Source organism: Pristis pectinata, chromosome 35 (assembly GCF_009764475.1).
Source record: "Pristis pectinata isolate sPriPec2 chromosome 35, sPriPec2.1.pri, whole genome shotgun sequence".
NCBI classification, from domain to species: domain Eukaryota; kingdom Metazoa; phylum Chordata; class Chondrichthyes; order Rhinopristiformes; family Pristidae; genus Pristis; species Pristis pectinata.
Window position 1 is genome coordinate 5,421,939 of NC_067439.1, and position 15,699 is coordinate 5,437,637.

Here is a 15,699-nt window from a genome sequence, read left to right on the forward strand (position 1 = left end):
CCTCCTCCAGCAGCTCATTCCAGATACCAACTGAATCATTGTGTGAAAAGTTGACCCCTCGGATCCCCTTTTAACCTCCTCCCTCTCACCTTGAACCTATGCCCTCTAGTTTTAGACTCCCCACCATGGGAAACAGATTCTGGGTATCTTTCTTACATACCCCTCGTAATTTTATGTATTGAGTCACCTCTCAGCCTTCTTCGCTCCAGGGAAAACAGAGCCAGCCCCTCCAATCTCTCCGGATACTCAAACCCCCACCCTGGGACATTCTCTCTTCTCTCCTCTTCCATCAGGTAGAAGATACAGGAGCCTGAGGGCACGTACCACCAGGCTCAAGGACAGCTTCTACCCCACTGTGATAAGACTATTGAACAGTTCCCTTATACGATGAGATGGACTCTGACCTCACGATCTACCTTGTTGTGACCTTGCACCTTATTGCACTGCACTTTCTCTGTAGCTGTGACACTTTACTCTGTACTGTTATTGTTTTTACCTGTACTACATCAATGGGCTCCGTACTAACTCAATGTACCTGCACTGTGTAATGAATTGACCTGTACGATCAGTATGCAAGACAAGTTTTTCCACTGTATTTCGGTACAAGTGACAATACTAAACCAATACCAATACCAAATACCAATACCCTCCACTCCAGGCAACATCTTTGTGAATCTTTCCTGCACCCTCTCCAGCTTAATCACATCTGGAGGCAGAGACTCTCACAGAGGAGCACTTGAATCGCCAAGGCATGGAAAGTTACGGACCAAGTACTGGTAAATGGGATTGGTATGGATGGGTCAGCACGGACAAAGTGGGCCAAAGGGCCTGTTCCTCTGATGCTATGGCTTGGTGAATGGCCTCAGCCCTGACTGGCCCTCACTTCGACTAAGACCTGTGTGTTGTGGAGGGTCATGGCTGTCACGTGACAGCACTGCCCCTACCTGGTCGGAAGACACACCACTGCCAATCAAGGTTTGGCCCCATCCCACCCATCAGCGCACACCTGACCAGTGGCCTTTGTAAATAAATCATTTATCTCCAGACTGTTCAGAGTCCTTGCCTTCTGAGACCCCGAACCTGTTTCACAACACCCTGTCCCAAGTGATTCAGTGTCCAAAGTGAGGAGGCTCCTGCTCACGTTGACCTCAATGCCACTGTCTGATAGGGTCCCAGGTGCCCCTCTGGGAGGCTCTGAAGGGGTGGGGTGTGTTTCTACAAGGCAAGAATGGGAAGGGGTTGGGAAAGGACACAGGAACTTAGGAAGAGCGAAGGAAAGAATGAAGGGGAGGGAAGGAAGGAGTGAGGGTGAAAGGGAGAGGGATAGAGAAGAAGGGAGGGGGAAAGGAACGAGGAAAGAGATGGGGAAAGAGAGGATGAAGGGGAGGGTATGGAGGGAGGGAGAAAGGAGTGAGGGAAGGAGGCAAAAGGGGATGTGGGAAAAGGAGATGGAAGGGGCAGACTGGGGCAATGGAGAGAGAGTAGAGGAGAGGCAAAAGGAGGGAAGAGAACTCAGAGGTGAAAGAGGAGAGAGCTAATAAATCCAATGGGAAATTTCCCCACAGAGCCAGTGAGAACGGGGAACTCGGTCCAGCAGTGAGGGGATGAGGGGAAGAGCAGGAGGGGTTTGAGGAGGGGAAGCTGGATAAACACAGAAGGGGCAGAGGGGAGAGGGAGAGGGAAGGAGGAGGCTCCCATGGGACAGATGATCATGGACCCCAGTATGGCTTTGGTCAGTGGAAGGTTTCCCTGTTTCAGTGCTTTGATTTCTCGACGGCCCCTCAGTTACACACATCCAGGGCCTTGCACGAGCTTGGTATGATACAATGCAACACTTTGATCAATTTGACTCAGTTCCCTTGACACCATCCCCTCAGTTATGAGCACCCTGGCGGTGGTGCCGAGGTCCCAACACACTAGGGGTCCCAATCCCTGACCAGTGACATCCACCCACACCTCTCCTCTACACTCTCTCTCCATTGCCCCAGTCTGCTCCTTCCATCTCCTTTTCCCACATCCCCTTCTGGCTTCCTTACCTCGCTCCTTTCTCCCTCCCTTCATCCCCTCCATCCTCTCGCTCTTCCCATCTCTTTGCTCATTCCTCTCCCCTCTCCCTTCTTCTCCATCCCTCTCCCTTCTCTTCCTCCCCCCCTCCCGTCACCCTCACCCCTTCCTTCCCTCCCTCCTCCCCACCCCCCCTCAAGGTCAACTGAATCCAGAAATAAAAACAGAAAATGCTGGAGATACTCAGCAGGTCCAGCAGCCTCTGTGAAGAGAGAAACAGCATTAATGTTTCAGGTCAATCCTCGATCACCAGCATTTTCTGTTTTTACGTCGGATTTCTAGTATCTGCAGTTGTTACTTTTCAAACTGTTTTGGGAGATGTGAAAGGCAAAATGCAAGATGGATACAGAAAGTGCCGGAAACACTCAGCAGATTGGGCAGCATCTCAAGTTCAAGTTTATTGTCAGAGGCATACGTACCCAGGGTAAAAGCCATGAAAATTAGCCTTATGCAGCAGCAGCACAGTACATTAGACACGACAAACCGTAAATTAACATAAACTTAAATTAACATAACTTATACATAACTGACCTTACAAAAAATAAACAAACATAATGACATTAGGGCAAGTTTGTGGAAAGTGAAAAAGAGCCAATGTTTTGAAACCGATGAAGGATCTTTGACCTGTAATGTTAACTCTGTTTCTCTCTCCACAGATGCTGTCTGACTCCCTGAGTGTTTCCAGCAATCTGTTTTTGCTTCAGATTTCCAGCATCTGTAGTATTTTAGTAATTTGAATCAGAATCAGATTTATTATCACTGACTTAGATGAGGTGAAGTTTGTTGTTTTGCGGCAGCAGGACAACACAAAAGATATAAAAATCGCAATAAAATAACAAAATAAATAAATAGTGCAAAGAAAAAGGAATAATGAGGTAGTGTTCATGGGCCATTCAGAAATCTGATGGTGGATGGGAAGAACATGTTTCTGCTTCCTTCCCCATTCAGGCGATGTACGGAGACTGGCAACTCAATGGGGCGTGCCAGCAGTGACTCCCTCCCCCACCCCATTCTTCTCCCAAGCCTTCAGGGATGGGGAGGGCTCCTGGGACACAAACAGGAGGCTTGTCTTAGCCATGTGAAAGGCTGGGGTGCCGGCTGGGTGTTACTGGAGGGCTTGGGGTAGCGAGAAAGGTTACCTGCCTCATCTTCAGCAAATGAAATGATGTACTGGTAGTAGTTATTGATGACCTTGGGGAAGTTGCAAATTTGCGCACTGCCCATACAGATTTCTTGATAGCGCCACTTCCCAGAGACAGCATCCTCTTTCAGAGCCATGAGGCGACTGAAACACAGACAAAGGTCAGAGAGGTTATACCACGCATCAGATCACACAACCAAAGACAGCCCAATTCAGAGAGGGTGTAATACACCCCACAGCATTCCACCCAAAACAACCCAGTTCAGAGAGGGTGTAATACATCCCACAGCATTCCACCCAAAACAACCCAGTTCAGAGAGGGTGTAATACACCCCGCAGCATTCCTCCCAAAACAACTCAGTTCAGAGAGGGTGTAATACACCCCGCAGCATTCCACCCAAAACAACCCAGTTCAGAGAGGGTGTAATACACCCCACAGCATTCCACCCAAAACAACCCAGTTCAGAGAGGGTGTAATACACCCCACATCATTCCACCCAAAACAACCCAGTTCAGAGAGGGTGTAATACACCCCACATCATTCCACCCAAAACAACCCAGTTCAGAGAGGGTGTAATACACCCCGCAGCATTCCACCCAATACGACTCAGTTCAGAGAGGGTGTAATACACACACCATGCCACCTAAGACAACAGGATTCAGAGAGGTAGTAATACACACCATACCATTCCACCCAAAAGAAGTGATTGGAGTTTAATCTGAGCAAGTGTGAGGTGTTGCACTTGGGAGGTCTAATGTAAGGGGACAGAATACAGTTACCGGCAGGACCCTCAACAGCATTGATGTAAACAGGGATCTTCTGGTCCAAGTCCATAGCCCTCTGAAAGTAGCAACACAAGTAGATTGGGCGGGAAAGAAGGCATATGGCATGCTTGCCTTCATAGGTCATATAGCTTTGAGTACAAGAGTTAGGAAGTCATGTTGTAGCTGTGTAAAACTTTGGTTCGGCCTCACTTCTGGTTGCCCCATTACAGGAAGGATATGGAAGCTTTAGAAAGGGTGCTGAAGAGGTTTACCAGGATGCTGACTAGATTAGAGGGTATGAGCTACAAAGAGAGGTTGGACAAACTTGGGTTGTTTTCTCTGGAGCGTCAGAGACTGAGGGAAGACCTGACAGAAGTTTACAAAATTATGTAAATCAGAATCTCATAGAACTGATTGTCTATCAGTACCTTTATCCCAGGGTAGAAATGTCAAGTACTAGGGGGTATGCATTTAAGGTGAGAGGGGGAAAGTTTAAAGGAGATGTGGGAGGCAAGTTTTTTGAACACAGTGAGTGGTGGGTGCCTGGAACGGGCTGCCAGGAGTAGTGGTGGAAGCAGATACGATAATGGTGTTTAAGAGGCTGTTGAACAGACACAGGAATATGCATGGAATGGAGGGATATAGATCATGTGCAGGCAGAAGAGATTTAGTTTAATTCAGCAGCGTGTTCAGTGCAGACATTGTGGCCTGAAGGGCCTGTTCTTGTGCTGTACTGTTCTATGTTCTAACACCAACTGATTCAGAGAAGTGGGTATAATCCACATCATACCATCCCACCCAACACAACCCGATTCAGAAAGGGTGTAATTCACACCACACCACAAGAACTAACACTGGTCGTGGGCATCCGAGGCTGCAAAATCTGCTATGATAATGCAATCAATACTTAAATTTGTTTATTCTTTTCGATACAGAAACATATTTGACATCCATTATCTCCATATGCTAGGAGAAGGCTATTCAGCCCATTGTGCTTATGCTATCTCAGAGCAATACCAGTCCCCACTAATTTTCTCCTTTACCTATTCTCCCCACATTCCCATCAGTTCCCCCGTCCCAGATTCTACACCCACTGACATATTGGGGGCAATTTTACTTTGGTCATTTAACCTACCAACCTGCACATCTTTAGGATGTGGGAGGAAACCCATGCGGTTACAGGGAGAACGTGCAAACTCCACACAGTCAGCACTGGAGGTCAGGATCAAACCTGTGTCACTGGACCTGTGAGGCAGCGTCACTTCTGTGTCGCGGGAGGAGGTGAGGTAATGGAGGCAGTAGCCCTCACTGCACTTGAGGAGCCTTGAGTGAGAAGTTGGGCGTAACCATCCATTTTGAGCTAGTATGGTCAGGATGGGCCGTACTGCCTCCTCTAACTGGTCCAGCTGGGAGGTGTGATCCAACCTGCCTTGGAGGTGGTCCCATTAGTGAGAGGTACATCTGGGGAGGACCTACCCGCTCATGAAGTCTCCGAAGATGTAGAGCCCATTGAGGTTGGGCATCTCACAGCCTCTGTAGACGTAGCCACCTGTCACCGATCTGCCCAGCTTGTGAGGATAGGCAAAAATTGGCAGGATGTCATCTGGAAGACAAAGCACAGGAAGGAAAAATAACCAGGAGGGAAGGGACAGAACTCCAAGAGACCAGTGTCAGGGAAGGGACAGAACTCCAAGAGACCAGTGTCAGGGAAGGGACAGAACTCCAAGAGACCAGTGTCAACTCTGCCCATAAACTAATGCCAAGGGGGAGAGAGTTGAGGAGGGGAAGGGAGGGGAAGGGAGGGGAAGGGGGAGACAGAATGAGAGAGGGAGGAAGACACGGAACAGGAGAGAAAGAGGGTGTGGAAAGGAAGAAAGAATAGAGAGGGTACAGGAGGCGAGAGGGAGGCGGTGGGAGAGGAAGGAGTGAGGAAGGGAATGGGAGGGACCATGACAGGGAGAAGAGGGAGGAAGTAATGGAGAGCGATCTAGAGCGATCTAGGTGTTCCACTGCATCAACCACAAACAGTTAGCAGGCAGGTCCAACAAGTCGTTAAGAAGGCAAACGGCATGTTGGCCTTGATTGCAAAGGGGTTGGAGTTTAAGAACAGGAAGATTTTGTTCCAGTTGTGCAGGGTGCTGGTGAGGCCACACCTGGAATACTGTGCACAGTTTTGGTCCCCTTACCTGAAAAAGCACATAGTAACATTGGAGGCAGTCCATAGGAAATTTGCCTGGCTAATTCCTGAGAGGAGAGGGTTGTCCTATCAAGTTTGGGTCTGTATCCTTGGCGTTTAGAAGAATGAGGAGTGACCTTATTTCAAACATACAAGATCCTCAGGGGACTTGACAGGGTAGACGTTGAGATGTTTTCACCAGTGGGAGAGTCACAAACAAGGAGATGGAGGGTGGTGAATCTCTGGAATTCTCTGTCCCCCCTCCCCACCCCACCAGACACTGACACACAGACACGCTGACAAACACACAAGGGAGAGTTGGTGGTCACCATGCCAATCTCCCAGGATGGGAATCAAGGAGGTTGATCCACATGGTGGATTCATGGGTGATCTCTGTGAACACAAATGTTGAAGGAGGAAGGCAATGGGGACACTTTGTGATCAAGTAACTGCCTGATGAGAGCCTAACCTCCTTTGCATCCCCTGCCCTAACTCTCTGCCCACCCAACCTCTACCCAGAGGAGAGGGTCAGTCTATGCTTGAGTGCCCGCACCTTGGGTTACATGGGGGAAGAGGGTAACGAGGGTAGTGATTGGGTCAATCATGTCTATTATAAGCAAAAGCAAAAACCCTACAATGATCAGGAGCCTTTGCTGTAGTTTTGTGATGTTCTCAGGCCATTGGCTGACACTGGTGTCAATATTCCCTCTACCTCTCACTCATTGGCTGAGACTGGCATCAATATTCTCCAAGCTTGCCCTGCCTCTCACTCATTGGCTGACACCAGTATTGAGGCAACCCATTCATCTGATTGGTTGACGGTAGTGCCAATCCCAATCTAGATCTGACTGATTGGCTGACACAATTCAAAGGAGAGTATGGGGGCAGAATCAGGGTGACTCACTGAGGGAGGAGTTGGCGCAGAGTTTCTTGTCATAGCAGGAGAAGCCCTCCTTGGCCCGCCATCCATAGTTGCCTCCCTTTTGGATGATGTCCACCTCCTCGTACTTGTTCTGGCCAACGTCGCCGCAGAACAGCCGCCCCTTCCCGGCACCGGTCACCGGGTCCCCCCGGTCCACCGAGCAGCGCCACATGTTCCGCGCCCCGTAGGCATAGACCTCAGGCCTCGCTCCCCATTCCCCAACGAACGGATTGTCCGGGGGGATGCGATATGGGGGTCCGTTATCATTGTGGTTGACGTCGATCCTCAGCACCTTGCCCAGTAGTGATGACCTGTGTTAGGTTGGTGGGAAAGAGAGGGTTTGGGGGGAGGGGGCGACAAGAAGCCTGTGAGTGGCACGCTCCTCGCCATGGCAACCCACAGGGTCCCCACCATTGGCCAGTGTTGCTGTGGCAACTCTGGGACTTAAGAACCATGGGTTGGTAGACCCCTGGGGTCTATATTACTGATATCTGCTTGACCCAGTGGCTGGACCTCTCATCTCTTGATCCAGAACACAAGGAAATAGGAGCAGGAGTAGGCCACTTGGCCCCTCAAACCAGCCCCGTCACTCTATACGATTGTGGCTGATCCATGCTGCTCTCATCTCCTCTTCTGTGCCAGTTCCCCATAACCCTGAATTCCCCGATCCGTCAAATATTTATGTTTCTGCCTTCAATATATTGAATGATCTGGCCTCCACCACCCTCAGGGGAAGAGAATTCCAGAGATTCACTACCCTCTGAGAGAAGAGATTTCTACACACCTCAGTTTTAAATGACCAGCCCCTCTTTTTGTAGCTATGTCCCTTTGATTGTGACTCTCACACTCATGAAAACACCTCAACATCTAGCCTTTCTTGATAGGACAACCTTCTCCTCCCAGGAATTACCCTGGTGAATCGTCTTTGGACTGTCTCCAATGTTACTATATCATTTTTTTTTAGGTAAAGGAACCAAAAACTGGGTGCAGTATTCAAGGTGTGGTCTCACAAACACCCTGTACAAAACCGCTTTATTTTTAAACTTCAACCCCTTTTCCAAAAAAGGCCAACATGCTGTTTACCTTCTTAACTATTTGTTGGACCTGCCTGCTATTTATTTGTGATTCATGCACCAGAACACCCAGATCATGGATTTAAGTTCCACTCCAGAGAGTGGACTGTAATAACCCAGGCTGATGCAATGTCCTCAGGAAGGCAGCATCCATTATCAGGGACTCCCATTATCCGGGCCGTGCCCTCTTCTCGATGCTGCCATCGAGCAGGAGGTACAGGAGCCTGGAGACCCACACCTGAAGGTTCAACAACAGCTTCTTCCCCACTGCCATCAGGTTCCTGAACCAAACTGCAAAACCTTAACACTACCCAGGACTATTTTTTTTTCCTCTCTCTCAATCTTGCTCTACTGTCATTTATTTTGCACGCGTATGTATAATTTATGTTAATTTAAGTTTACGTTAACTTATGTTTGTCCTCATCTTGTAATGTACTGTGCTGCTGCTGCAAAAAGCTAATTTTCATGGCATTTATACCTTGTGTGTTTATGCCTCTGACATCAATAAATGAACTCTCCTTTGAGGAACTGAAGGAGTGTGACAATGTTGGGGTACCATCTTTTGAAATGAAATGTTGAAATAAGGCCATTCTGCTCTCTCGTGAAGATGTAAAAGACCTCACAGCCATTACTTCAGGAGCAATTGAGTTGAACTTTTATATTTCTATCAAGCCCATTAAAATAAGTTGTATGCTTGCAGGGGACTACTGTTCATGGGAGCTTCTTGTGGGCAAATTGGCTCTTGTGTTTCCACTCTTAAAAGATTACATTTCAAACTGTACTTCACTTGCTGCAAAGTGTATTGGAAATGTCCTGAGGTAGTCTCTGTCTCTGTCCTGAGAGTGTGTGCAAGGACAGTGCAGAGGGAGATTTATCCTGCATGTAAACTGTACCGTGGGAGACTCCAATAGGATGAATTTGAACAATATGTGCTATTGAAATGCAGGCCTAACGTATCAATGCACCCCACATCTGACTGGCTGATACCAGTGTCAGTTGTTGACAAGTCCCGCCCTGCCTCCAGCTGATAGGATGAAATGGGTGAGGGTGTATTTCCATACACCCGTTGCCCTTGTCCTTCTAGCAGATGGTGGACAAGGTGACGTCTGGAAAGCAAATTGACAAAACCACAGATTCCAGTCCCAATTTCCATGTATAATTCAAACTAAGGTGGGGAGAAGTATCTCAACAATCCTTCATCTCTGCCAGTCAGGGCTTTGATGGGTTAGTGTAGAGGGAGATTTACTCTATATCTAAGCCATGCTGTCTCTGCCCTGGGACTGTGTTGATGGGAGTTTAGAGAAACTTTACTCTGTATCTAACACAAACAGTCCCTGTCCTGGGCACCTTGATGGGACAGTGTAGAGGGAACTTTACTCTTTGTCTAACCTGCATTTGGGGAGTATTTAATATGTTGAGTGTATGTAGTATTATCTATTGTGCTACCTTCAATAAGTCTGGTGGATATAAATAGAAAGAGTGCTCAGAATAAAAAGGACACAGACCCATTGAGAAATGTAACTAAATGATGAGAACTGGTTCCTTCAGGCTGGTGAGCCGGAAACCTTCATGTTTACTGCTCTGTTAGCGTTGGCACTGGGAGGTTTGGCACAATGTTCTGGCACTTAAACACAGCAACCAAAAAGTGCCCAGACCTGAGATTGATGGTCGCCCCCAATTGGCACACACTACCACAGAAAGGGTAACTTGTGCCACCTGGGAGAAGTAGTCGTGGCAGGGATCGGAGGCCCTTCTCTCTCTGGCTAGCTAAACATAAAACGTACAAGAAATTTGAACTGAAAGGGGATGTCTAGGCAGCTGTAAATCGGGGGAAAAAAGAGGTGGGAGTTGGTGTGTTGGAAGGAGGCGTTTCGTCAGGAAATGTACACCAGTGAGCAATGATTTGTTTAGTTTTCATTCTCCCCAGCTGAGAATGTAGAACTTTGGCCTCCTTTGACATAACCAAGACAAGCAGTTAGGCTTCGTTGCCATGGAGATTAATTGCCGGGCCCTGGGGGTGCGAAGGTTTGATGGAGGGTGCTGTCGAGGTGAGGGGGTGGCAGAGGCTCCGCTTGTCCTCCCCCCAAGCCTGCCAAAGGCTGGGAGACAGATTGCAGTCAGTGAGTGATTTATTAGCTTTACCCTCCACCACCAACCACCCCCCCCGCCCTGCCCCCCACCTCGGTTCACATTCCTCAAATTGGGAGAGGCCTAACCAGCAGCTGAGCGAGAGGCACAGTATTGGAAGCCTGCCCCGTGACGCCGTCCATCAGCAGGAACGTCCTTCCCCTCTCTCCCTCCCCGCACTTCCAGTTTCCAGCCAGTGAAGTGGATGAGAAACGTGCCCAGTGGGCCAGGCTCTGCCTTTAAAGGAGCCCAGTACCACTGCCAGAACTAGGGGCATTTCAATCCCTCTGTAAAACAGGAGGAGGCCCTTCTGCACTTGAGCCTGTAGTGATATCTCTGCTGCTCTGTACTGTAACCCTAGCTTGGTTAACACAACTTAGTCATAGAATCAAAGAGATAAACAGCATGCGAACAGGCCCTTTGGCTCACCTGGTCCATGCTGACCATCAACCATACCTTTACACTAATCCCTCTTTAATCCCTTTTTTTCAACATTCATCCCTCATTCCCATCAACTCCCCCCAGATTCTACCACTCATCTATACACTGGAGGCGATTAACAGCCAATTACCCTACCAACCCGCACGTCTTTGGGATGTGGGAGGAACTGGAGCACCGGGGAAAACCCATGCAGTCACAGGGAGAATGTGATTACTCCACACAGAGACATCGCCTGAGGTCGGGATCGAACCAGGGTCTCTGGCACTGTGAGGCAGCGGCTCTACCACCTGTGCCACCCAGAACTTGCTGAACTACAACCCATCAGCGTTGAAGTTCTTAGATTTTGGGTGGCTGGATTGCCGCTAAACAATGCGTGGGGACATCCTTACTGGCTCTGATTTTAACGCAAAACCCTCTTGTTCTGGAATCCTCCGCCCCCCTCCAATGCCTCCATGAAGCCAGAGGAAATTCTTTCACTTTTTCGATATTAACAAATCCTTTAATCATCTTAAACACTTCAGTTAGATGAACATTTAATTATCTATACTTTAGGAAGTACAGAAAATGGCCCTTATCTTTTGCTGCTGCTTACTCCGCAGATACTGGAATCTGAAGCAAAAAACCCAAAACGTCAACCATCCCTCTGCCTCCACAGATGCTGCCTGACCCATTGAGTTCCTCCAGCAGCTTTTTTTTTAAAACTCCTCCTTTATTCTTGTTTTGCCATTAACCTAAATCAAGGGGTAATTTACAATTAATATACCAGCACATCTTCGTAATGTGGGAGGAAACCGGAGTACCCGGGTGAAACCAGTTTGGTCGAAGTGAGAATGTGCAAATTCCATACAGACAGTGCTGGAGGTCAGGATTGACGTGGGGTCACTGGAGCTGCAAGGCAGGGGGTGAGGTGGGTGGGATACAGAAATATTTGATTCAGTGGTTGTTTCAAGAAATCTCTGCACGACCAACTTAAATCCAATCACAATGCAGCCACTCCCTGATGATATAGAACAGTACAGCACAGGAACAGGTCTGTGGTGGTCACAATATCAAGTTAAGCTAATCCTATATGCCTGCCCATGATCTATACCTCTCCCTACTGTGCCTGTCTAAATGTCTCTTAAACATTGCTATCGTATCTGCTTCCAGCACTTCTCCTGGCAGCGTGTTCCAGGCACCCACCACTTTGTGTAAAAAAAACTTTCCATAAATCTCCTTTATACTTTCCCTTTCCTGCCTTAAATCTATGCTCTTTAGTATTTGACATTTCCACCCACACTATTACTCAAGAGTCTGAAGGAAGGAGAAATTTTTCCAGCTAATTCTGGAAAATCTGGTTAAGTTTGGATGAAAAGGTTTCTTTGAATACATTATTGTTTGCTCCCCAGTTTTCTAACCTACCTTCCCGATGCCCTGGGTACAGTTGATTTCTGACACTTACCCAAGTGGGCATTTGTGGGGACAGGCAGGGAATGTGGGCTGGCTATTTAACTGTTGGGATCATCACAATTAATGCAACAACAAAACCTTGCATTCCTACAGCACCTACAACATAGTACTATGTCTCTAGACAAAATGTAGCCAAGCCGTATGCAGAGACATTAGCATCTGGTCAATAACAACTGATCATAGCTAATCTTAAAGGAAAGACAGAGATCCAGCGGGAAGTCCAGAGCTCAAGATCCACATTGTTGGAGTCACAACCAAGCGATTAAATTCACTTCAATTAGCAAGAGGGACAGAGTTAGAGGAGCAAAGAGAACATGGATGGTTGTGGGGTTGAAGGAGGTTACAGAAACATGGCGGGGTGTGGGGCGAGCTGTTTGAGGAAACAATCCCATAATGTGAATGGTGAACTGGATTGATTTTTGGTCAATAATTCCAAAACATGATGCCTTTTACAGTCGAGAAGCAACTGAGATTTGTTGCCCCAATACTACACATGAAGGATGATTCCACTGGGGAGAATAAAGAGGGGATGCATGCCCTGTTCTCTCTGGATCTCACTTTTGGTTACACTATTTCCTCTTTGCATGGTGACTGGATTTAATTTGGCACCGCAGAGATTTCTTGTAACTATTGCTGACTCAGAGATTTCCGTGCCCCCTCCGCCTCAGTCCCCTGCCGCACAGATTCCTTGCACACGTTTCCACTGACACCTGAAAATATTTACGAGCTGCTTTTTCCACATATTAAAACCAGGCAAGCAGACGAAGGGATTCAAGTTCCAAAATCTCACAACACAGGTTCAAGGCTTAAGGATGGACAGACTGAGACAGACATCGGGGGGGGAGGTGCCCCCCATCGCCCCTCCTGTAGTTCACCCAACATCAACTCCTAATCAGTCCCATCTTCCACTGCTCCCCCCCTACACACTTCCTGATTCCTTCTCCCTTTCTCCCTCAAATTAGTCCTCTTATTTCGCCTGCATCATTACCCCCATAGACCTCTTCCTGCTATTTTCCTCACACCAACCCCTTTGTCCCACACGTCCCTCTTTCCTCAAGTTCTCTCCCCTTTTCCAAGCTTATTCTTCCCATTTCCCGAGCTGTCTCTTCACTCCCCGAACCCTCTCCTCATTCTCCAAGCTCTCTCCCCACACCCCTCCGCTCCCCATTCCCTGACCTCTCTCTCCCATTCCCCCACATCAGTCTCAGGAATCCCCAGCAGTGCTCCAACACTGCTGATATCATCAGGTTTATGGGGAGGGGGACGTATAACTTTACTGAATGTGAACAAGTGGGGTTTATGTTCAGAAGGATTTAGAACCTCTGCTCTAATTATTAATGTATTGAAGTAGGAGTTTACTGTACACAAATTGTCTGCTGTTTACTGTCTTACAACAGTGACCACAGTTCAAAATACTCTGTGACATCTTCTTGACATTGCAGGTCCTCCCCAGCTTACGAAAACCTGACTTACGTACAGCCCATACATATGAACAAGCTTTTGAGAGGCTGGCAGGATGGATTTTCTGGTTGTTGCGAGGCTGCAGGCATCTTCTGCTGGGTGGGAACTCTGTTTGCAGCTGCATTTCCGACTTATGAACTGTCCACATTATGAACAGTTCACAGGTACAGAACGCTGTTGTAAATGGAGAAAAACCTGTACGCTCAGAGTGCGATGCGTGGCATGGGGAAAATCTGAGAATTAGTACTTAAAAATGCAGAAAGTCATTGGGGAATGGAGTCTCTGAACCTCGAAGGAGCACTAGTCCACACACAGCGCACTCTCATGTACATGTGTGCGTACCACACATGCATGTGTGCAGATACGCACACGTGCAGATGCATACCACACCCAAGCACACACACACATATACATGCCACACAACACACAGACATGCATGCGGTATAAAACTTACTTATTCTGTGAATTTCCGAACTTTCCGAAGGGATCTCCAGCTCGTCCGCCATCTCCGGTGAAGATGTACAAGTACCCGTCATCTCCAAAGAGGAGCTGCCCCCCATTGTGATTTGAGGCAGGTTCCACCACTTCCAGGATCACCCTGACAAGTTAAGGATTCCCGTTAAGTTGCAATAGAGTCGATACAGAGGAACTCACCTGGGAAGTCACAATCTACTAAAGTGCTCCGAACTCAGCAGCCAAGACTGATACCCCCCTCCTCCCCCCAACTCAGCTCAGGTGTGAATCAGAGCTGGAGCCCCTGGAATGGATGTCTCCCCAATGGAGAAATACCAAGCACAGCTGCTTCTGGTCGCCAGCCAGAAGAGCAAGTAGGGAGCTGTCTTAGAATGTATACTCCAGTCAGTGTCAGTGTCTGGGACATGTACAGCAGTGAAGGTCAGTGTCTGTGGAACTGTACCCCAGTCAGAGTCAATGTCAGGGACCTGAACTGCAATGATGATCTGTGGAACTACCCCAACGTTCTGGGACCTGTACTCCAATGAAGGTCAATGTCTGTCAGATTGTACTTCAGTGAAAGCCAGTGCATGTGGAAATGTATTTTACGAAGTTAGGCTAGCAAACAGCATTATCAAATTGTAATTCTATAGGTTTGTTAAAAGGAAACCAAAGCAAAACTTGATGTGGGTCCCCTAGAAATGGAGACGGGAGAAGTTACACCAGGGAATAAGGAAATGACAGAGAAATTAAACAAATATTTTAATGTTATTTCTTCATGAAGACAGATACCCAGAAACAGCAGAGAACTATGGTTCTAGGGTAAATGAGAAGCCCAAAGAAATTAGAATTAGTTAAAACAACTATTGGACAAAGTACTGGGACCAAAAGGTGATAAGTTCCCAGGACCTAATGATCTCTGTCCTCAGATTTTGAAGGAGGTGGCTGTGGAGTATAACAGTTTGACAGCTTCCATCAATGACTTGATGAGGGAATCAAGTGTAATATATCCAGTTTTGCTTATGATATATTGCTGGGTGGCAGTGTGGGCTGTGAGCAAGATACAGGGAGACTTCAGGCAGATATAGACAGACAAACAAATAGGCAGGGACATAGCAGATGAAATACAATTTGGTAAAAGGTGAGGTCATTCATTTTGGTAGAGAAAAAAAGTGAAAGGCAGAATATATTTTAAATAGCGTGAGATTGGAGCTCGTTGGAGTTCTAAGAAACCTGTGTGTTCTTGAGCGCAAAGAAGATTTACAAGGACATTGCCAGAGTCGAGGGCCTGAGTTGGGGAGAGGTTGGGTAGGCTAGGACTTTATTCCTTGGAGTGTAGGAGACTGAGGGATGATCTCATAGAGGTGTATAAAATCACGAGGGTGAATGCATTGTCCTTTTCCCAGGGAAAGAGAATCAAAAACTAGAGGGCATAGGTTGGTGAGACAGGGAAGCTTTAAAAGGGGTATGGAACTGCCAGAGGATATGGTTGAGGCAGGTTCAATAACAACATTTAAAAGACATTTGGACAGGTACATAGAAAGGAAAGATTTAGAGGGATATGGGCCAAGCACAGACAAATGGGACGAGCTTGGATAGGCATCTTAATCAGCATGGACAAGTTTAA

At 47.5% G+C, this 15,699-nt stretch overlaps 1 protein-coding gene across 6 annotated transcripts in view; it reads right to left on the minus strand.

Moving 5' to 3' along the window:
* Window positions 1-15,699, minus strand: part of LOC127586296 (HHIP-like protein 2) — a 90,079-nt gene that overhangs the window by 64,859 nt on the left and 9,521 nt on the right. The window contains exons 3-6 of one of the 6 annotated variants that reach the window (XM_052044114.1): window positions 14,074-14,217; window positions 7,051-7,379; window positions 5,447-5,573; window positions 3,204-3,349 (exon numbers count right to left, since the gene is read on the minus strand). The exons of 2 other annotated variants lie outside the window; for them this stretch is intronic. In XM_052044114.1, the coding sequence (XP_051900074.1) occupies window positions 3,204-3,349; window positions 5,447-5,573; window positions 7,051-7,379; window positions 14,074-14,217 (746 nt within the window). The remainder of the gene's footprint in view (window positions 1-3,203; window positions 3,350-5,446; window positions 5,574-7,050; window positions 7,380-14,073; window positions 14,218-15,699) is intronic. 3 more of the 6 variants (XM_052044115.1, XM_052044119.1, XM_052044118.1) reach the window with 3 other exon arrangements.